The sequence below is a fragment of the Panthera leo genome, chromosome C1 (assembly GCF_018350215.1).
Source record: "Panthera leo isolate Ple1 chromosome C1, P.leo_Ple1_pat1.1, whole genome shotgun sequence".
Lineage (NCBI taxonomy): Eukaryota > Metazoa > Chordata > Mammalia > Carnivora > Felidae > Panthera > Panthera leo.
The window spans coordinates 176,112,735-176,136,901 of record NC_056686.1 but is presented as its reverse complement, the minus strand read 5'-3'; the positions used below and the strand labels follow the sequence as shown (position 1 = coordinate 176,136,901).

Genomic DNA, 24,167 nt, shown 5'->3' with positions numbered 1-24,167 from the left:
TTTTAATTCATGGGGAAGAGGGAGTGATTGAACAATTAGCAGTTGGTGGATATAAATATGCTGAGAGTAATTTTCTTTAAAGCTTGATGGAAGGATCACTGCTTCACAATTGTTAGGATAGTCATCTGAGAAGACGACTTCTTTGCTGCACTTATCTTCTCATTGCTGGTGAATATCAGTGCCTAACCTTGTGATTGGCCCTTGCAAGGGCTTTTTACAATGCACTGTGACATGTCTGTAATGGATGGTTCAGTGTTGACCCTGTTGAGCTGCTGAAGTGAAACTCTGGTACATATCTAAATATAATAATAAAATATATCGCAGTGTCACTTGTAATTCTTATGTTATTTAACTTTCTTTTAAGAGCCAAAACTCTCTAAAAATGTTATATGACTTTTTATTAAACTTGATGGGTTGAATACATGCTCCCTTCTAAAACTCCACTTAATTGTAATGAAGGAATAAAAAAGGTGCAAATCCACAAAGAACAGAAAAGGAGAAAGTGGCAGGCATGAGATGTCAATATTTTGGAAGGCTGAAAACAGAAGGATGAGGGCAGCTACTTTAAATTTATTTATTTTTTATTTATTTATTTATTTATTTATTTATTTATTATTTAACATTTATTTTTGAGACAGAGAACATGGACGGGGGAGGGGCAGAGAGAGAGGGAGACACAGAATCTGAAACAGGCTCCAGGCTCTGAGCTGTCAGGACAGAGCCCGATGCGGGGCTCGAACTCATGAACCTCAAGATCATGACCTGAGCCGAAGTCGGACGCTTAACTGACTGAGCCACCCAGGCACCCCTAGGGGGCAGCTACTTTAGATTTGAGAACACTGAAGTCTTATCTTTCAGTGGGGGAAGGCAGTAAGAAGCAAGCCAGTTCTTGCTGTGTATGCTCTGTAAGGTACCAGGGTCCTCTGAAGACTGGGGTGTGGAGATGGACAGAAAAAACAAGAGGATCCCTTCAAATTTTTATAAGGAGCAGTTAGGCCTCCAGAAGTCTTCCTCCTGTAGCAGCAACTAACCTTTCATAGCCTGACTGAAGATTGGAAATTTACTCCTTAGATCAAATCAAACAGACCTTGCTGACTGAGGGAAAGGAGCAGGTTCTTCCAAAAAAAAAAAAAAAAAAAAAAGAGGCATAACATAGTGAATAGGAATACCCCTAGCCTATTCTTCTAGTTAGCTTCCAAACTATTAAATATCCTCTATCTTAGTTTGGGCAGCTATAATAAAAACACCATTAAGTTTGATGGCTTAAACAATAGAAACTTATTTCTCACAGTTCTGGAGGCTGGAAATTCCAAAGATTTGGTGTCAGTTAAATTCTTGGTGAGGACCCTCTTTCTGGTTTGCAGATGACCTCCTTCTTGCTGTGTCCTTACACAGCAAAGTGAACTCTCTCAGGTCTCTTCTTATAAGGATGCTAATCCCATCATGAGGGCTCTACCCTCTTGACCTAATTATCTCCCAAAGGCACCATCTCCAAATACCATCACTTTGGGGATTAAAGTTTCAGCATGAATTTTGGGGTGACACAAACATTCGGTCAATGGCACCATCCCACTTCCAAGCAGTACATTTGAAGAAAAAGAAAAAAACCTATAGATGTTGCCACTTGAGGACTGTCCCCACCCCACCCCCACCCCCGCCTCCGCCTCCACAAAACATCCAGGTCTTTGCCTGATATCTGTAATGCTTCAGACAATTGATAATCCTATAACTACGATTGACTTTACACATAAAGCTACTTAATTGTAATACTTCACACTAAAATTTTTTATGCTAAGTGTAAAAACAAAGAAGGCACTTGAAACAAGCAGACATTGCAGGGAGGAGAAAGAGAAAGAGGGAGGAAAGAAAGGAAGAAAAACTATAACTGTTAAAACTTTTATGGTTCTGATAAGAGGAAAATATTTCATCTGTGAAATAAGAACAGAAGTTATAAAGTAAAAGTATTCAGGGACGTCTGGGTGTCTCAGTTGGTTGAGCAGGTCATTATCTTGTGGTTGAGAGTTCGAGCCCCGCATTAGGCTCTGTGCTGACAGCTCAGAGCCTGGGGCCTGCTTCAGATTCTGTGTCTCCCACTCTCTGCCACTCCCCCACTCATGCTCTGTCTTTCTCTCTCTCTCTCAAAAATAAAAATTAAAAATTAAAGTAATAAAATAAAGTAGTCAAAGAATAAAAGAGAAGTGTGATTAACAAAAGGGAAAAACTCCACAACAGATTAGATTAAAATTGAAGGTTGAAGAAAATTGTAACAAGACAGAAAGGTTAATAACATGGAAAATGAAGAGAAAGGAAGATTAGAGGTATTATTCCAGGAGGTCTAATATCTTATTATTAGGAATTCATAACAGAGAAGTGAGAGGGGAGGAAATCTTTAGAAAAATAGTATAAGAATTTTATCCAGAACTCAAGAACATGAATATGGATTCACAGAGCCCCTGAATGTTCAGTGCTATGACTGTGAACACAGAGCACATGAGGATTTCACCAGATTTTTGTCAAAGCATTTGACAGTCTCTCATGTTGGGTAAATATAGCATGAATTATAGTGTGTGGGAGTTGAAGGGCCTTATCAAACAGTTCTGTTAAATTTGAGGGTATTAGTCTATAAATAAAGTCATGTTGGCCTTTTTCAGTTTTTTAGAATTTTTCCCAGTGAATTGGATGAGACTGTTGACAGCATTTTGATCAACTTGACTTGAAACTAAGAAAAAAAATTAGGTGAAAGAATATGGATTAAAAAATCACTCCCTGTGTTTTCCTTTACTCTCCCACTACTACCACATTCATAACACTTTTGACACCAAATGTGTGTGCACACATCAAGCAATTCTCTGCAACACCAGATGGATGTCCAGTAGTTAGTTTTAATCCTAATGCTGTCTACCTGGAGTTAGCATCAGATACCACACCCTAATGTCTCAGTCCCACAAAACTGACCCCATTTCAGATGCCAGTCACAAGTCCCAACTTGTCACTTCTGACTGGTTGGCCATAAATTGGGGTTCTCATGACCCCTTCCTTGGGTTTGATAATTTGCCAGAATTTCTCATAGAACTCAGGGAAACAGTGTTTTTGGTTTATTATAAAGGACACAGTAAAAGATACGAATGAATAGTCCAGTAAATGGTACACAGGGTAAGGTCTAGAAGGGTCTCAAGCCCAGGAGCTTCTGTCCCAGTGAGGTTGGGGTGTACCACTCTGCCTGCTTGGAGATGTGTTCACTAACCTGGAAGCTCTCCATCCTATTGGATTTTTTGGAGGCTTTATTACGTAGTCACTGTTGATTAAACTATTGGCCATTGGTGACTGAACTCAGTCCACAACCTCTCCCCTCACTGGAGATGGAGGGAAGTGGGGAAGTGGTAGTAGTGTGGGGGAGGGACTTTCAGTCTCACCCTCTAATCACTGGTTGGTTTCCCTGGAAGTCAGCTCCTTTCTTTTCCAAAAGTCCCCTCATTAACTTGAACTCTAGTATGGTCAGAAGGGGCTTGTTATGAATAACAAAAGACCCATTTCACCTTTATTTTAGGAACCCAGGACAAAAGACCAAATACTACAAAACGATGCGCTGTTTAGAGAAATTCGAAGGTTTGGGGGAGCTAAGAGGCAGCAACAAAGAACAAATGTATGGGCAAAGACTAAATATGTATTTTTTATATTTTTTTAAGATTTTATTTTTAAGATCTCTACCTCCAAGTTAGGGCTCAAACCCACAACTCCAAAATCAAGAGTCACATGCTCTACTGACTGAGCCAGCTGGTTGCCCTTGTATTTCTTATTTTAAATCACAGGATAACAATAGAGATAAGTGAAAATTTTGAATTTCCATCCAAAGTACCAAATTTATAAAGTGTAGCACAGGAGAAATGTAGCCTACAATGGGACTGGTTTAAAAAAAAAATAACAGCATAATAGAACTGCCTGAAAACTAACTCAGGCTTAGTCTTATTAGTAAAAGTGTTGTACCCAGAACAAACAAGGATATGTGGAGCCCTGCTATACTTTGCTATGACCCAGTCATACCTGTAGCTAATGTAGAAGGACTGGACCTGGTTTGTGAGGGAACACGAAACTGTTCTGTGTGAGAAGAGAGGTGGAAGTAGGATTAACTAGCACTATAAACAGGAAAGGACTAGTTTGGTCCAGAATAAAAAAAAAAAAATCCTAATTGTTCAATCATTTGTGAGTTCCTTCCTGAGGTACTGTTTTCTGTCCCTGGAGGTCAGCGCTACAGAGATAACAGTCATGTTGTAGGAATTTCCATACCAAATGGAAATTTGGACAGGATGATTTCTCAGGTCCCTTAAAATGCTTAATTCATTGACATATTTTAATGATGATGTAGCATATATAATGAATTCTACATAAAAATACAAGAACATATTTTGCCTTTCACACTTTTAAGGCCTGCTCTGGAAAAATACAGTCTGGATTTTTAGTTATTTATGAGCTTGTTGGATATAATTTGACTGAAAGTGATAATCTGACTCAAAGTGTATTATTAAATTTGATGACATTTTAAAGGATTTTTAGAAGATTTGGGTTACTTCAAGTTAATTATGAGATTTTTTTCCCCAAACAGTCCAAGATTGATCAAGACAAATCTTTTATACTTGAGGAACACATGGACAAAATAAACAGGTACTTAAAGAGAGGTCTTAGTATATTTGTTCTTTTGGAAGGACTGTATTAAATTGAATTTGCTAACATTATTACATTGTGTTTGGAAATGCACTGAATTCTGAGATTAGATAGCATAGTGCTTTTATTTTCACTTTTTAAAGTAGCTTCTTGCTTACTCTTTCAGAGGGATTAAATCCATATACTTTATCATGCTGATTCATTTTAGTGCAAAATATCTTTTTTTTAATGGGAAAGAGGCTAGAAAATAACAATTGAATTATCTTTTATTTTTGTAAAGTTATTTTTTACAGAGTTCTTATGAAGCTGATCAGCCAAGAATTTTTTTGTAGAGTGATTTGAGAGATTGACAGACTGGCTTAAGGAACATAAGAGGAGGAAAATTACTGGAAAATAAGACATCTACCTCTAATTTTAGAAGCATCAGTTTTTCACAGTTACAATATTTATTTACATATAATAGACGCAAGAAAGCAAAAAAAAGAAAAATTTGGCTTTGTGTTGAATTAATGAAAGCAGACTGCAAACACCCAGAGAAGCAGTGTGTTATTTCATCATCCTGTAAAGTATCTTGGAAATTTTTTCATTATTGAAATGCAGTTTGGGGAAAGCCTGTGTTTATATTCATTGCTATTTTGGAAAGAAGAAATTGCTTGCAGATTGGTGAAATCATGTGTTTCCTTTTTTATAGTTGCTTCTCAGCCAATACTGTGGAACAGATTATTGAAAATTTACAGCAAGATGGTTCATCTTTTGCCTTAGAACAGTTGAAGGTAATGTATGGATCATTTCTGCTCTGAGTGTGGTGGATTTTGTGATAGGGAAACCTCCTTGAAAGGCATCAGAGCTCCATGGTGGTGACACTGCACAGTTTTTTGTTTTGTTTTTTTCCTGAGCTCATTTGAGCCTCAGAAAGCAATTTCACAAAACCTTTATCTATACCCAAGTGTCTTGTCTACCTGCTGGATGTTTATAGCAAAGCTGAGCTGTTTTTAGGTCCTGTGACTGTAACAGAGACTTCAGTAAGCATGCTTCATCTGCCTGTAGTCCTCCTTGTCCTGGGGAGAAACATTTAAGGACATTTTTATTAGAAAGGCTGGGTCATTGGAGAATAGTCTTCTTATAATATATTGCAATTTGTGCCTTTAATCTATATATTCTATTTAATATGCAGCAGATCAATATATGGTCTTTCTAAGCAACAGTGATAAAAATAAAAAAAAAATGATCCTTTTCAAACTAATAAGAGGCCCCATCCATAGCCATAGCTGAATTTTAAGCAGTGTTCGTCAGTGTTAGGCACACTTTGATCTTTCTACAAGGTGACTCAACAGGTAACAGCAGAAGAAAAGCTGTTTTTGTATAAAGGAGTACACACTGGATACTGATGTGCTTGGAACTACAATATAATTATGAAACTTGGAATATTTCAGACTTCTACATAAAGGAAAGAAAAAAAGTGTTTCCTCGTCCTTTCTTTTTCTTTTTTCTAATTCAAATCTTAGTTAATATACAGTGCAATATTGGTTTCAGGAATAGAATTCAGTAATTCATTACTTACTTATAACACCCAGTGCTCATCACAAGTGCTGTCCTTAGTACCCATCACCCATCTAGCCCATCTCCCACCCACCTCCCTCCATCAACTCTGTTTGTTCTCTGTCGTTAAGAGTCTCTTATGATTTGATTCCCTCTTTTCTCCTCCCTGTCTTCCCATATATTCTTCTGTTTTGTTTCTTAAATTCCACATATGAATGAAATTATGGTATTTGACTTACTTTGCTGATTGACTTAGTTTGCTTAGTATAATACATTCTAGCTCCATTCATGTCGTTACAAATGGCAAGATCTCATTCTTTTTGATGCCTGATACTCCTGTGTGTGTGTGTGTGTGTGTGTGTGTGTGTGTGTGTGTGTGTACACCACATCTTTTTTATCCACTCATCAGTTGATGGACATGTGGGCTCTCTCCATAGTTTGGCTATTGTTGATAATGCTGCTATAAACATCAGGGTGCAGGTACCCCTTTCAATCTGTATTTTTGTATCCTTCAGGTAAATACCTAGTGCAGTTGCTGGATCATAGGGTAATTCTATTTTTAACTATTTGAGGAACCTCCATACTGTTCTCCAGAGTGGCTGCACCAGTTTGTGTTCCCATCAACAGTGCAAGAGGGTTCCTCTTTCACTGCATCCTCACTAACACCTGTTGTCTCTTGTGTTAATTTTAGCCACTCTGACAGGTGCCAGGTGGTATCTCATTGTGGTTTTGATTTGTATTTCCCTGATAATGAGTGATGTTCAGCATCTTTTCATGTGTCTGTTGGCCATCTGGATATCTTCTTTGGAAAAATGTCTATTCATGACATCTGCCCATTTCTTTACTGGTTGGTTGTTTTTTGGGTGTTGAATTTGATAAGTTCTTTATAGATTTTGGATACTAACCCTTTATCATATATGTCATTTACAAATATCTTTTCCCATTGTGTAGGCTGTCTTTGAGTTTTGTTGATTGTCTCCTTCTCTGTGCAGAGAAGATCTTGATGAGGTCCCAGTAGTTCATGTTTGCTTTTGTTTCCCTTGCCTTTGGCAACATGTGCACTAAAAAGTTGCTCTAGCAGAGGTTAAAGAGGTTGCTACCTGTGTTCTACTGTAGGATTTTGATGGTTTCCTGTCTCACATTTAGCTCTTTCATACATTTTGAATGTGTCTGGTGTAAGAAAGTGTTCCAATTTTTCTGCATGTTGCCATCCAGTTTTCCCAACACCATTTGTTGAAGAGACCCTGTTTCCATTGGATAGTCTTTCCTGCTTTGTCAAAGATTTGTTGACCATATAGTTGTGGGTCAATTTCTGGGTTGTCTATTCTGTTCCATTGATCTATATGTCTGTTTTTGTGCCAATACCATACTGTCTTGATGACCTCAGCTTTGTAATATAGCTTGAAATCCAGACTTGTGATTCCTCCAGTTTTGTTTTTCTTTTTCAGGATTGCTTTGGCTATTTGGGGTCTGTTGTGGTTCTGTACAAATTTTAGGATTGTTTTAGCTCTGCGAAGAATGCTGGTGATATTTTGATAGGGATTCCATTAAGTGTGTAGATTGCTTTGGGCAGTATAGACATTTCAACAATGTTTGTTCTTCCAATTCATGAGCAAGGAATGTTTTTCCATTTCGTTGTGTCCTCTTCAACTTCTTTCATGTCTTCTGTAGTTTTCAGAATACAGATCTTTTACCTCTTTAATTAGGTTTATTCCTAGGTATCTTATTGTTTTTGGTGCGATTATAAATGGAATCAATTCCTTGATATCTTTTTCTGCTGCTTCATTATTGTTCGAAATGCACCAGATTTCCGAACGTTGTTTTTATATCCTGCGGCTTTGCTGAATTCATGCATTAGTTGTAGCAATTCTTTGGTGGAGTCTTTTGGGTTTTCCACATAGAGTATCATGTCGTCTGCAAATACTGAAAGTTTGACTTTTTCCTTGCCAATTTGTATGCCCTTTATTTCTTTTTGTTGCCTGACTGCTAAGGCTAAGACTTCCAGTCTTAAATAGTAGTGGTGAGAGTGGGCATCTTTATTTTGTTCCTAACCATAAGGGAAATGCTTTGTTCCTAACCATAAGGGAAATGCTCTCAGTCTTTCCCTGTTAAGGAAGATATTAGCTGTGTGTCTTTCATATATGGTCTTGATGATGTTGAGGTATTTTCCATCTGTCCCTACTTTGTTGAGGGTTTTTGTCAAGAATGGATGCTGTATTTTTCAGATGCTTTTTCTCCATCTATTGACAGGATCATATGGTTCTTATCTATTCTTTTATTAATGTGGTGTATAGCATTGACTGATTTGTGAATATGGAACCAGCCCTGCAGCCCAGGAATAAATGCTACTTGATCATGGTGAATAATTCTTTTAATGTACTGTTGAATTCACTTTGCTGGTATCTTGTTGAGAATTTTTGCACCCAGGTTCATCAGGGATATTGGCCTATAATTCTTTTTAGTGGGGTCTTTGGTTTTGGAATCAAGGTAATGCTGGCTTCATAGAATGAGTTTGGAAGCTTTCCTTCCATTTCTATTTTTTTGGAACAGTTTGAGAATAGGTATTAAATCTTCTTTAAATGTCTGGTAGAATTCCCCTGGGAAGCCATCTGGCCCAGGACTCTAGGAGGTTTTATATTTGTTGGGAGATTTTTTTTTTTTTTTTTCAACGTTTTTTATTTATTTTTGGGACAGAGAGAGACAGAGCATGAACGGGGGAGGGGCAGAGAGAGAGGGAGACACAGAATCGGAAACAGGCTCCAGGCTCCGAGCCATCAGCCCAGAGCCTGACGCGGGGCTCGAACTCACGGACCGCGAGATCGTGACCTGGCTGAAGTCGGACGCTTAACCGACTGCGCCACCCAGGCGCCCCTGTTGGGAGATTTTTGATTACTGATTGAATTTCTTTGCTGGTTACAGGTCTCTTCAGATTTTCTATTTCTTCTTTTTTCAGTTTTGGTACTTTGCAGGTTTCTAGGATTTTGTCCATTTCTTCCAGATTGCCCAGTTTGCTGGCATATAATTTTTCATAGTATTCTCTCTTAATTTGTATTTCTGTAATGTTTATTGTGGTATCTCCTCTTTCCTTTGTGATTTTATCTATTTGGTTTTTTTTTTTTTTTTTTTTTTTTTTTTTATTTTTGGGACAGAGAGAGACAGAGCATGAACGGGAGAGGGGCAGAGAGAGAGGGAGACACAGAATCGGAAACAGGCTCCAGGCTCCGAGCCATCAGCCCAGAGCCTGACGCGGGGCTCGAACTCACGGACCGCGAGATCGTGACCTGGCTGAAGTCGGACGCTTAACCGACTGCGCCACCCAGGCGCCCCTGTGATTTTATCTATTTGGATCCTTTCTCTTTTTGATAAATCTGGCTAAAGGTTTATCAATTTTGTTTATTCTTTTAAAGAACCAGCTCTTGGTTTTGTTGATCTGTTCTACTGTTTTTGTTGTTGTTGCTGTTTCTAGATTGTTTACTTCTGCTATAATCTTTATTATTTCCCTTCTGCTGGCTTCAGGCTTTATTTGCTCCTTTTCTGGCTCCTTTAGGTGCCAGATCTTTGGGCACCTTTCTTGCTTGGGTGCAAGATTTGGGATCTTTCTTGCTTCTTGAGATAGGCCTCAATTGTAATATATGTTCCTCTTAGCACTGCCTTTGCTACATCCCAAAGAGTTTGGACTGTCATATTTCCATTTCTGTTTGCTTCCATATATTTTTTTATTCTTTAATTTCCTGGTAACCCATTAGTTCTTTGGTAGGATACCCTTTAACCTCCATGTATTTGAGGGCTTTCCAAATTTTTTCTTGTGTTTAATTACAAGTCATTGCATTGTGATTTGAAAATATGCATGATATGATCTTGATCTTTTTATATTTGTTGAGGGCTGATTTGTGACCCAGTATGTAATCTATTCTGTAGAATGTTCCATGTGCACTTGAGAAGAATGTGTATTCTGCTGCTTTAGGATGAAATGTTCTGAATATGTTTGTTAAGCCCATTGGTGTAATGTGTCATTTAAAGCTATTGTTTACATTGGGCATCTGGGTGGCTCAGTCAGTTGGGCATCTGACCTTGGCCCAGGTTATGATCTTGCAGTTGGGGAGTTTGAGCCCCTCATTGGGCTCTGTGCTGACAGCTCAGAGCCTGGATCCTGCTCCGGATTCTGCGTCTCCCTCTGTCTCTGCCCCTCCCCAGCTCGCATGTGTGTGCTTGCTCTCTCTCTCTCTCTCTCTCTCAAAAATAAATAAGCATTAAAAAAAAAATTGTAATGAAAAAAAAAAAAAACAACACCAAAGCCATTGTTTTCTTGTTGATGATCTTCCTTGTTTAGGTGATCTGCCCATTGTTGTAAGTGGGATGTTAAAGTCCCCTGCTATTACTGTGTTATTATCAATGAGTTTGTTTGTTATTAATTGATTTATGTATTTGAGTGCTTTCAAATTGCGGGTATAGTTACAATTGTTAGCTGCTCTTGATGGATAGACCCCTTAATTATGATATAATGCCCTTCTTCATTCATCTCTTGTTACAATCTTTGTTTTAAAATGTAGTTTGTCTAATTATGGCTACGCTGGCTTTCCTTTGATGTCCATTAGCATGATAGATGATTTTCCATCCCCTCACTTTCAATCTGCAGGTGTCTTTAGGTCTAAAATAAGTCTCTTGTAAGCTGCATATAGATGGATCTTGTTTTTTTATTCATTCTGAAACCTTAGGTCTTTTGATTAGGGCATTTAGTCCATTAACATTCAGAGTAATTATTGAAAGATATGAATTTAGTGCCATTGTGTTACCTGTGGAGTTGGTGTTTCTGGTGATTCTCTGGTCCTTTCTAGTCTTTGATGCTTTGCTGTTGTTGTTGTTTTGTTTTGTTTTGTTTTTTGGAGGTTGGGGGAGGTTTCTGTCTGTACCCAAAGAGTCCTCCTTAAAATTTCTTGTGGAGCTGGTTTAGCGGTCACAAACCCCTTTAGTTTTTGTCTGGGAACCTCTGTCTCTCCTTCTATTCTGAATAACAGCCTTGCTGGATAAAGCATTCTTGGCTGCATATTTTTCCCATTCAGTACATTGAATATTTTCTGCTACTCCCATCTGGCCTGCCACATTTCAGTGGATAGATCTGCTGCTAACCTTATGTGTTTACCATTGGAGGTTAAGGACGTTTTGTCCCTGGCTGCTTTCACAATTCTCTCTTTATCTTTGTATTTTGCAAGTTTCACTATGATATGTTGTGCTGTTGACCTGTTTTTGTTGATCTTGAGGAGAATTCTCTGTGCCTTTTGGGCTTGAGTGCCTGTTTCCTTCCCCAGGTTAGGGAGATCCTCAGCTATAATTTGTTCAAATAAGCCTTCTACCCCTTTTTCCCAATCCTCTTCTTCTGAGACTCCTATGATACCTATATTGTTTCGCTTGATGGAATTGTAGAGTTCCCTAACGATCTAATAGTTTTGTTTCCTTCTTTTCAGCTTCATTATTTTACATAATTTTATCTTCTATATCACCTATTCTCTCCTCTGCTGCTTCATTCCTCATTGTGACTCTATCGTGTTGATTTTGCATCTCAGTTATCACATTTCTTATTTTAGCCTGACTAGTTTTTAGGTCTTTGATCTCTGCAGCAAGGGTTTTTCTGGTGTCTTCTATGCTTTTTCAAGCCCAGCTAGTAGTCTTAGGACTGATGTTCTAAATTCTTGTTCAGATAATATTGCTTATATCTGTTTTGAGCAAGTCCCTGGCTAGGATTTCTTCTTGACCTTTCTTTTGGGGAGAATTCCTCCATCTTGTCATTTTGGCTAAGTTTTTGTGTTTTGCATGTTTTGAAAGCTTGTTACGTTTCCTGCACGTGAGAGTAATGCTACTACATTAAAAGGGGGTCATACACTGTCCAGGGCCTGGCACTTCAGGAAGTGTGTCTGGTGTAAACTGTGTATACTGTACTGTTGCAGATTGGCTGTGCTTTCCCACTGGTCAGTCAGCTGCAGAGCTCCTCCTTGCTGGCGGGGACAGGCTGGGGGGGGGGGGGGGTTGGACCTTTAATTCAGTGTGCTTTAATTTGTTTGTTAAAATAAGCCTGGGGGAAAAAAAGGAAGAAAAAAAGCCTGATAAAAAAAGAGAGAGAAGGAAAAGGAATGAAAGAAAAAAAAAAAAAACAGAGTCAAAAAATATAATACTGATTCCAAAGGAAAAGGATGGAAAAAAAAGAAAGGAAAAAAAATCCTGATTAAAAAAAAAAGAGAGAGAAAAGGAAATGTAAAAGACAAAAATGTATAAGCCTGATTCCAAAAGAAAAAAAAGAAGAAAGGAAAAAAAAAAAGTAAGCCTGATTCTATTTCCACCAGAACTGCAGGTGATGCTTTGAAGCATTTAATTTTCAGTGCACTTGGTACATGGGGATGCTTACTGTGCTGGTCTTTTGGAGGAGAGGTCTGCATGCTTTGGCTCAGAGTCAGTCTTGCCCCAGTAAATAAGCAGTTGCCAGGCACAGGGGGCAGTGGGGTTTGGTGTAAGCTGGTCCCACCTGCACCGGGGACCATTGTGTTGCTCTTTGAAGTACCACCATGTTGGTGTTGGGGGGGGGGGCGGGAAATGGTGCCACCCTACTGTCTTTTCTCCCCCTCCCCCCGCTATTCAGGAAACCTTCACAGAATAGTGAGGGCAGTCACCTGGCCCTGAGCAACAGTTTTCCTGCATTTTTTTTCTTTGGTGCACAGCTGGGATCTAAAATGCGAAATCTTAAGGGATTTGACACAGCGTGGACCACCCCCCCCACCCCAGAGTAGAGCCTCTCCATGCTGTGTCTGACATCCTTTGTCCCAGAAAAATAGTTCCACACCTGTGCGGTGCGTGGGGGTCTGGGGTGTAGCACCACTAAAAGCAGTAACAAGTTTATATGCTTTCTGTGTGTACCTCTGTCCCCTACCAATGAAAGGCCTTTTGCTGGCACTTTCCGGAAGTACTCCAGGAAGGGGAATGTTCTTTCCCAATGTACCTTGGGGATCCCTACACCTTGCTTGCACTCTGGGTCCAGCTCCCTCTTCCCCAGGAGCACACACCACAGCTCTGCTCCAGAGAAAATCACGCACTTAAAAACCTCAGAGTTTGAGCTCCACATGGTGTTTGCAAAAACAAACAAACAAACAAAAAACAAAAAACTGTGACACTCAGTACCTCTTGCTCCTCTAGTCCATGGTCCAGAGAGGTTTTCCTCTTGTGTGGACCCAGTGCTGCAGTCTCTCAACCCCTCTATCATTCTCTCCCTTTTGTCTCTCCATGGAAAGGGTTCCTTCTCCTCCTCAGCACCAGTTTTTCTGTCCTGCAGTTCACTTCCACACACCATGCACCTGCCACACTGTCTCCCTCCAACCACAGAGATCCTTCTGCCACTCCGCAGTTTAATTTCCTGGGTGTTCCAAGTGATCTGACTTCGGTACAGCTGTGTTTGAGTGACCAGGAAAGCCCAGGGTCCCCCTACTTTTTCTCCTCCATCTTAACTCTTCCCCCCGCTTAGACTTTATTTTTTTTAATTGTTTTTCGATGTTTATTAATTTTTGAGAGAGAGTGTGAGTTGGGGAGGGGCAAAGAGACAGGGAAACACAGAATCTGAAGCAGGCTCCAGGCTTCAAGCTGTCAACACAGAGTCTGACACAGGGCTCCAACCCACAAACCATGAGATCGTGACCCAAGCCGAAGTCAGATGCTTAACTGACCGAGCCACCCAGGCACCCCTCCTTAAACTATAAAGAAAAGGTGTTTTAGCTCTTCCTTATCTGATAGTATTTTTCATATAATTTTAGTGTTTCAGTTGTCAGAAAACTTACAAAAATTTAAAGTTTTACTTGTGAAGATGGAAATATTTCTGCATTGTTACTATACTCTTAAGGTGGAAATCTTAAGTTAGTCTAGGGTCTTATTTAGTAATTACAAGTCTGTTAGTGTTCAAGGATAGGCATAAATTAGAGTAGGTAGATCAGCCTAATTCAAAAAATTAATATCACCATTAACTTTTAGGAATGTTTGCATAAATGTGGATAATCACTTTATATATCAAGGATTCTGACTTTAAGCTGGTTCTCTTGTTTGCAGAGCAATTTAGAAACTAGTATTCCTGTTTTTGTTTTTTCCCCCAGCAATGGGGCCCAATTAAGTATGCCCTTAGCAATTTCATTTGAAAATAGTCATGTAGCACCTTACCTTATAAGTTAAATGATGTCACTTTAAAGTAGTACAGATATGCAACTAGTCATATCATTTGAAAACCACCAGCCTAAGCCAAAATCAAGGCATAGAACTCAAATATTCTTTCAGTTTTCCTTCTGTACCTCTGGCAGTATGGTGATTATGTATTCAAAAAGGCAAGCCAGCCATGACAGCTGGGACCACCATAAGCACTCCCATTGGGAGGATAGGTTTTCGTTTTTTTTCAGTTGACCTATAGCTCTGGTGAATGAATGTGGCTCCACAATACTAGTATCTGCTGGGAATATCATGGTGTGAGGATCAAAAAATCCCCACTGAGGCTTCCCTGTTAGAGCTTAGATACAGGGTTCCTTTTAATTATCTCAACCAGAAGCATACATCAAGAAAAAACCCTGAAGATAGTTTTCAGTGCTTCCATGAAAGATTTGCAGATCAAAATTTGAACAAAATTTTTAAAAGATTCTAATACTTGTGACAAGCTTACTTGTCAGCAAGCTTCTAGGATTGCTCCTAATCCCTGTGGGCTCTTCAGGGATTCCTGTCTTCCTTCTGTAGGTCTATTTAAGTTCCAAGTTGCAACCACCTATTCTGTGTATGTGTTCCTTTCCATGATTGCTCACGGGGAAGAACAAAATCTTTTCAATATACTTGGCTAATCATTAAATAAAAACATAAGCTTTTTTATCCTTTGTTTAGATTTTTAAAGTTTTTACTCTAACCACTGTAGGATAACATGGATTTTAAAAAAAAGAATATGAGTAACTTGTAAATTCTTTACAACTGATGCAATTTTCATAGTACCTTATTTTATGGCTTCTCACTTCCTTTCTTAGATTTCCCTTCAATGTTCCAAATGTTCCAATACACTTTTTTTTTTTTTTTTTTAATGCTTATGGTTGGAATTCCTCCAATCTCCTTTAATCCCCCTTTGGGTGTAGGTTGTTCATCGTGCCAAACAACCCATGTAAGCTGTTTGGGCTATTTAAACGTTAGGGAAACCTTAACCAAAGTCTCCAGTTGACATGGTGTGTGTGTGTGTGTGTGTGTGTGTGTGTGTGTTTTAATTGCGGTAAAATACATACAGCATAGAATTTACCATCTTAACTATTTTTAAGTATATACCTCACTTTTGTTAGGTATATTCACTTGTTGTACAACCAATCTCCAGAACATTTTCATCTTATAAAACTGAATGAAACTTCATACCCATTAAATAATAACTCCCTATTTCCTCCTCCCTCCAGTCTCTGGCAACCACTATTCTGCTCTCTGCTGCTATAAATTTGACTATTCTGGATGCCTCACACAAGTGGAATCATACAGCAGTTGTCCTATTGTGACTGGCTTATTTCACTTAGCATAATGTTTCAAAGTTCATACATGTTGTAGCATGTGCCAGAATTTCATTCCTTTTTAAGGCTGAATAATAATATTCCATTGTATGTATATAATACATTTTCTTCATCCTGTTGATGGACATTTAATTTGGATTGCTTCTACCTTTTGGCTCTTGTGAACATGCTGCTATAAACATGGATGTACAAATACCTTTTCAAGACCCTTTTAATTCTTTTGGATGTATACCCAGAGTGGAATTGCTGCATTATATGGTAATTCTGTTTTTAACTGTTGAGGAACCTCCATACTGTTTTCCATAGCAGCTGCACCATTTTACATTACCACCCACCAACAGTGCATAAGGTTCCAATTTTTCTACTCTTGGCCAACTCATTATTTTCTGTCTTCTTGATGGTAACCATCCTAATGGCTATGATGTGATAGCTCATTGTGGTTTTTGATTTACATTTCTCTAATGATGAGTGATACTGAACATCTTTTCATATACTTGCTGGCCATTTGTATCTTCTTTGGAGAAATGTCTAGTTCAAGTCCTTTACCTATTTTTTAGTTGGGTTTTGGCGGGGGGGTGGGGAGGGGTGTTTGAGCTGTAGGAAATGCTATCCTATGTCATCTCCCTTTTCTGGTAATAGCAGGCTTGCGAAAGGTTCTTCAGAGCCAATGGGAGAAGTATTTATTTTTTAGAACTGCAAGTGATACCAGTAATCAAAAGAATATGAATAGAAGAGATTGAGACCCCCCCCCCCCCCCCGCTCCCCTCCTGCCTCATAGCCCAACTGTCAACATGGACACTAAGCCAAGGAAAGATAGTTTAGTGGGGTCAGTAATCCTTAGTAGTGCTGGGGTATGAAGTCCGTAGCCAGACAGAAAAATAAGAGCAAGGAGCAGTGGGTCCAATTAGTGTCCAGAAAGTGGTCCTGAGCAAATGGCCAGGGAGGCCAGTGTTGCTTTTGACCTGTTTTTCAGGTGTTTTCTTAGTTATTGATAGGATATAATAGGATGGCCTACTGTGTTAAAGGCTTAGAGGGTATATAATTCCTTTTTTAATACTAGAAAACTTTTAAAATTCTTTGGAATTTCTTTTTTCTTTTTAATTTTTTTTAACGTTTATTTATATTTTTGAGGGAGAGATAGAGTATGAGCAGGGGAGGGGCAGAAAGAGAGGGAGACACAGAATTGAAGCAGGCTCCAGGCTCTGAGCTGTCAGCACAGAGCCTGACGTGGGGCTCAAACTCGTGAACCTCAAGATCATGACCTGAGCCGAAGTCGGATGCTCAACTGACTGAGCCACCCTAGGCTCCCCAAGGAATTTCTTTTCTCTGATCTGGGACGTATGTATTTGGTTTTGAGTGCTAGTTTTGTGAAGAATAAATGAAACTCAGTTTTATACTTGAAGTAAATATGTAAGAATATGATAGGCTTCTATAAAGAATTCATGCACTTTAAAAATTAGAGAAAAAGGAAAACTAAAAATAATAACTAGGCATAGATTTAACAAAGAGCAACAAAATATTAGAGAAATTAAATTTAGAAGATTACTAATCTTTCTGTAAGCTTTGAGAATTGTTAGTCATGTGCTATACCATTTAAAAATTGACACATGTTCATGAAGAATTAAGTGCTACAGGAGTTTTTCTCTTGTAAACAACTAGAAAAACTGGACAAAGTATATGAAACAAGTGTTTGGCAACATTGGACAATGCAGGCAGCATAGGACTGTGACTTCTGAGAGAAGGGAAACAAATGGGAAAGCCCTAAAATTGACTCAGCTTCCTTCTTGCAGGAATTTTCAGAATATTGATCTGTACATGTTTAAAATTTTTTTTTTTTAAATATTTATTTTTGAGAAACAGAGACACAGGGCACAAGCAGGGAAGGGGCAGAGAGAGAGAGGGAGACACAGAATCTGAAGCAGGCTCCAGGCTCCGAGCTGTCAGCACAGAGCCTGATATGGGGCTTGAACTCATGAACTGCGAGATCATGACCTGAGCCAAAGTCAGATGCTTAACTGACTGAGCCACCCAGGTGTCCCATGATCTGTACATGTTTTAAGTGAAACTCTACAAGACCATGGAAGGAACCATATGAAAGTAGTAGTCTGAGCATTTAACAAGACTCATACAGGTCTGGGAAGAGTTCATGTTGCCATCAGCCAGGAGGTTTACACTTTAGTAGTGGGGGTAAGTTAATACTAAAGTAAAGGCTGCCCTGAGCTCTCAAGGTAATTAATTCAGCAGGGGAAAAGATAGTCTTTTCAACAAATGGTTCTGGAACAATTAGATATCCCTGTGCAAGAGAATGAGGTACTTGACTCTTCCCTTGCACCTGTAGGGGTGGAGAAAATTCTCCTCTCTCTTCCTAGGGTCTTTAGCCCAGCCTAACAATTAAACTGACATAAGCCAGATTAATAAGAGAAAACATACAGGTTTCATTAAATTTTTACATGTACATGGGAGCCTGCACAAGAGAATGAAGACCTGAACAAATAACCAGAGCTTTTGTACCTTTTAGACAAATTTGTGAAGAATTGACCAGAAAAAGGAGTTTGGGCTAGGGGTAGTAAGTGCTGAAGAAGTAAGTAGGAAGATACGGATGAGTTTAACAAGGTTTGTACAGATGTCTTGACCCCACATTCCTTGTCTCTGGTGATAAGAATGTCTTCCTCTTGCTACAGGGAGGGCATCTTTCACATAGGAGTTTTATTTCCTGGTTCCAGGAAAACAAGGAGGGTCAGATCATTTCTTACATCCCTTTAACTCAAAATAATCAGTTTACCAAAGCAATATATCTTTAGGTTTCATGCTCTGAATTCCTTCCCACCACATGCAATTCAAAGTGGATTATGCACCTAAATGTAAAAGCTAAAACTCTACTTCTAAAAGAAAACATAGAAAATCTTTGTGACTTTGGGCTAGCCAAGATTTTTTTTTAAGTTTATTTATTTTGAAAGAGAGCAGGGGCACCTGGGTGGCTCAGTCGATTGAATGTCTGACTTCATCCCAGGTCATGATCTCACGGTTGGTGGGTTCAGGCCCCGCGTGGGGCTCTGTGCTGACAGCTCGGAGCCTGGAGCCTGTTTCAAATTCTGTGTCTCCCCTTCTCTCTGCCCCTCCCATGCTCATACTCTGTCTCTCTCTGTTTCTCAATAATAAATAAACGTTAAAAAAAAAAGAGAGAGTGAGCGAGCGTGCACACGCAAACTGGGGAGGGGCAGAGAGAGAGGGAGAGAATCCCAAGCAGGCTCTGTGCTGTTAGTGCAAAGCCCAATGTGGGGTTCAGTCCCATGAACCGTGAGATCATGACCTGAGCCACAATCAAAGACCTGAGCCAAAATCAAGAGTCGGACCCTTAACCAACTGAGCCACCCAGGTGCCCCAAGTCAAGATTTTTTTTTTTTTTTAACGCAAAAAGCAAGAATTCCAAAGGAAAAAAAATTGATAAATTGATCTTTATTATAATTAAATAGTTTTCTTTTTGAAAGACTTTATGAAGAAAATCAAGAAGCCACATATTGGGAAGAAATATATTTGCAAAATTTGTATCTGATAACAAGATTTTATCTATTCATTTATTTATTTAGAGAGTGTGAGTGGGGGAGGGGCAAAGGGAGAGGGAGAAAAAGAATCTTAAGCAGGCTCCACACCCAGAACAGAGCCCATCACAGGGCTTGATCTCATGACCTGAGATCATGACCTGAGGCTAAATCAAGAGTTGGACATTTAACTGACTGAGCCACCCAGGTGCCCCTGATAACATGATTTTAATCCAGTGTATATAAATAGACTGCTTACAACTTAATGAGAATATAAACACACCCAGAAAATGGGAATTTAGACCCTTCACCAAAAAACATGTATGAGTGGCCACATGAAATAATGTTCAAGATCCTTGATTACTAGGAAAGTACAGATTAAAACCACAGTGAGATGTCACTGTGCATCTGTTAGAGTGGCTAGAATTTAAAGGTTGTGCTCACTTTGGCAGCACATATACTAAAAATAGAATTTAAAGGTTGACAGTACCCACACCAAGTGTTGGTAAGGATATGGAACATCTACAACTTACATGCTGCTGGCAGGAAAGCAGTTTGGCAGTCTCTTGTAAAGTTAAATGTACGTTTACTGTAAGACCAAAAATCCCACCCGAAGGGATTTATTTACCCAAGAAAAATGTAAACCTATGTCCACGCAGATGCTTGTACTTACACGTTCATAGCAACTTTACTTACAGTAGCCAAAACCTGGAATACTGCTCAGCTATAAGAAGGGATGATTTGTTGATACGTGAAATGACATGGATGAATCTCAGAAGCATTATGCCAAGTGAAAGAAAGCAGACACAAAGGGCTACTTTATGATTTTATTTTTATGAAATTCTGGAGAAGAGAAAACTGTAGGGCTAGAAAACAGATCAATTACCTGGGGGTACTGGAGACCTCTTCAGGATGATGGAAATGTTCTGTATCTTGATTGTGGGGGTAGTTGCACAACTGTAAACATTTATCATAACTTAGAGAACAGTGCACTTAAATTGAATGAATTTTCTAAGTTCTACCTGAGTAAAGCTAATTACTTAAAAATAAGGGCACCTGGGTGGCTCAGTCAGTTAAGCATCTGGGTTCAGGTTGGGTTATGATCTCATGGTTCTTGAGTTCCAGCCCCACATCAGGCTCACTGCTGTCCGAACACAGCAGGCTTCAGATCCTCTGTCTGAAGATCCCCTCCCCCACTCATGTGCTTTCTCTTGAAAATAAACATGTAAAAGAATTTTTAAAAAATAAAAATAAATTTTAAAAAACATGACATACCACATTGTTGTTGTTTTTTTTTTAAGGCAGTTTGACCTATAGAAGTGGGCATTATATTTGCTAAAGGCACCCATTATATTATGCTATATATTGCTGTCAATAAGAATAATTTAATGCAGTGTTGATGGATGCATTGTGCCTTTGGGGAAGGAGTACAATAAACCTTGAGGGGGAAATACATCAACTTAGGTAAACAGGAAGAGCAAACAGTTCTCCAGTGCACTGATGGATTATCAGTGATCCTAAAATACTATCATGAGCATTTAGGATAATATGAAATAGTAGTACTTGATTCTTTCTTTCTTTCTTTCTTTTTTCCTTTCTTTCTTTCTTCTCTTTCTTTCTTTCTTTCTTTCTTTTTTTTTTTTTTTTTAAATTTTTATGTTTATTTATTTTTGAGACAGGGAGATAGAGTATGAGCAGGGGAGGGGCAGAGAGAGAGAGAGGGAGACACAGATCTGAAGCAGGCTCCAGGCTCTGAGCTGTCAGCACAGAGCCCAACGCGGGGCTCAAACTCACGGTGAGATCATGACCTGAGCTGAAGTCAGATGCTTAACCACCCAAGCCACCCACGTGCCTTTCTCTCTTTTTCTTTCTTTCTTTCTTTCTTTCTTTCTTTCTTTCTTTCTTTCTCTCTTTCTCTCTTTCTCTCTTTCTCTCTTTCTTTCTCTCTTCCTTCCTTCCTTCCTTCCTTCCTTCCTTCCTTCCTTCCTTCCTTCCTTCCTTCCTTCCTTCCTTATTTTGAGAGATCACGAGCAGGGGAGGGCAGAGAGAGAGGAAGAGAGAGAATTCCAAGCAGGCTTTGCTCTGTCAGCATAGAGCTTGGCACAGGACTTGAACTCACAAACCATGAGATCATGACCTAAGCCAAAACCAAGAGTTAAATGCTCAACTGACTGAGCCAGGTGCCCCAGTATTTGATTCTTTAGACCCTATCTTTGCATTTTTATAAAATTGTTGATGCTTTTAAGAAATTACTAAAAAAGTCTTAAGGTTGCAAAAAGCACTCCTCTTGGACTGGCTCTAAGCCTTTGCTATAGATAAGAAAAATAAATACTAGTGCCCGTTTCTTTAAAGTGCTATTTTATCTTTATATAATAATATGACCCTTCAGAATGATAAAAAAATATATATATTTAAAAAATAAAAATATTTCTGTGAAACTGCAGTTTACTGTGAATTAGACTGACTTGCTGTAGTGTAGGTACATTTTATATTTCTGTTGGCTTATTGTCAATCTGAACATGTCTGGAAAAGACTTAGGAGTACAAAATATGTAAGATGATTATTTAGAAAAATATTCACAGTTCATAGCATAGTTAATATAAATGATCTAAATATACATGAATTCCTAATTGTTAAGGTTCCTTCTTGGAGTTAAATCTGACAGAGCCTAGACTTTGAGAATGTTGTGACATCCTTTTTTATAAAGGAAAAAACCCTCAGAAGCTCATTTTCTAAGATCACCTACTGAATCAGAGAAGGAGCTGGAGCTTATCTATCTATATAGCCCTTCAGTCAGCCAGGAGGCCTACTTAGTAGAATTCTTCTAATTGTATCCTTATAGGCTTGTTAAATAATATTCTTTTAATTGCATCATTATAGGCTTGTTGAATATTAGTTTGCTTTTTTTAAAAATATTCATTTTTGAGAGACTAAGAGCACAAGTGGGGGAAGGGGGGGGGGAGAGAGAGAGAGAGAGAGAGAGAGAGAGAGATGCAGAATCCGAAGCAGGCTCCAGGCTCTGAGCTGTCAGCACAGAGCTTGACGTGGGGCTTGAACCCACAAACTGTGAGATCATGACCTGAGCCAAAGTTGGATGCTTAACTGATTGAGCCATCCAGGCACCCCGAATATTGGTTTTCTTTTGATAATGCATGTCAGACTGTGTATTACTGGGTATTCTGGTAGATGCTGAAGCAGTATCCTGAGTTTTTCTTTTTTTTGGAAATTTCCCAGGATTTGATAAAACTTAATACAAAAAGGTTTCCTAGGATTGTTACCCAAAAAGCAATGATTATAATGCTGATACCATTCTTTGAGTGTAAGGACCCTGTCCTATTCACTGTTGTCTCCTCTGAAATCTCTAAAGCATAGTAAATGCTCAGTAATATTAAACTGAGATGAGAATGAATTATTTCATAAAAAAAGAAAGGAAAAGGGGTGCCTGGGTGGCTCAGTTGGTTGAGTGTCCAACTCTTCATTTTGGCTCAGGTCATGATCTCATGGTTCCTGGGATCAAGCCCATTGTCGGGCTCTGCACTGGCAGCGTGGAGCCTACTTAGGATTTCCTCTCTCTCTCTCTCTCTCTCTCTCTCTCTCTCTCTCTCTCTCCCTCTCTCCCTCCCTCCCTCCCTCCCTCCACTCCCCTCCCTCACCCTCCCCCCCTACCCTCTCTCTGTCTCTTAAAATAAAGAAAAAAATTAAACTTTAAAACAAAAACAAAAAAAAAAAGGAAAGAAAGAAGATGACTCTTTGGCATACAGGAGACAGCTAATCTTTAAAGGGTCAGATAATTTGGTGATAGCATTAACCAATGTTTTACCAAGTAGAAATGTGTTTACTAGGCTGTGTAGGTGCAGGATCGTATCCATACACATTTCTGACATAGCTGAAGATCCAAATTCTAATCATTCAGCCAATTTTCTGGAATAGTCTCTGCGTTCCCTTCTTAATGAATGAGGCTGTATTGTATGAGCTCCTTTAACTCTCTTCTGTCATCCTTTTGATTCCTCTAACATGTGTCTCACCTTCTTGTCAAGGACAGCATCCCCATCTGTGCCCTCATTCTGTCCTTTCCTGTCTCATTTAGGAGCTAACGCATCAGCCCTCTCCCTCTTTCAGTTATCTTCAAAATTTTACCTTCTTGGGTTAGTGCACATTTTCTTTTGCTAGTATTTTCAGGAGCTTCCCTACTTTCACAAAAAAGCCTTCTCTTGGCTGTTTTTTCTCAAGCTACCATACTGACTTTGTCTGCCCCCCCCCCCCCCCCCGCCATCAAAATTGCACAAGCAAGTTTTTATTTGCTTCTTTCTACACCTGATGTAACATCTTTTCCATCTTTGCTCTTTTTGACCTTTTTTTAGCCTTTGACATTGACTATGGTTGCCTTGCCTGGTAGAAGAAGAATGTAGGCTTTGGAATTGGTAGGCTTGGGTTTGGATTCCTCTCTGTGTGACCTCTGGTTTCATTTGTATTATGTGCATACATGTGTATGTCCTCGCCTCAGAGCTGAGGGAAATCTACTTAGTACATGTTCCATCTGTTCCCTTCCCTGTTTGGCTTGGTTTCTGACATGGTGCACATAGTGTATTGCCATACCATTTATGAGGTAGGTAGTGTTACTATATCCATTTTACTAATGAGGAAATTAAGATCAATCATGTAGGAGGTCGTGGAACTGGAATTCTGCTGAGTTGTTGGACTCGAGTTCGAACCCTGAGTGTGTCAAATTGCCAGTATACACTTTCTTTAAATATGATGTCTGTCTTAGGAAATATCTCTAATTACTAATTCATGAAATGTCTGAACCAGTGGAGCTTTTCAAATGAAATTTTCTTCCCTTTTTTTTTCCTCTTGTGTATTTATGTGTGTGTGCACAAGCACAGAC

General features: G+C 39.1%; 1 protein-coding gene across 3 annotated transcripts in view; it reads left to right on the top strand.

Moving 5' to 3' along the window:
- The window catches only part of HIBCH (3-hydroxyisobutyryl-CoA hydrolase), a 119,628-nt gene that overhangs the window by 83,531 nt on the left and 11,930 nt on the right, over positions 1–24,167 (top strand). For all 3 annotated transcript variants that reach the window (XM_042949455.1, XM_042949453.1, XM_042949454.1), the window contains exons 10-11: positions 4,601–4,659; positions 5,351–5,432. In XM_042949455.1, coding sequence (XP_042805389.1) covers positions 4,601–4,659; positions 5,351–5,432 — 141 coding nt within the window. The remainder of the gene's footprint in view (positions 1–4,600; positions 4,660–5,350; positions 5,433–24,167) is intronic.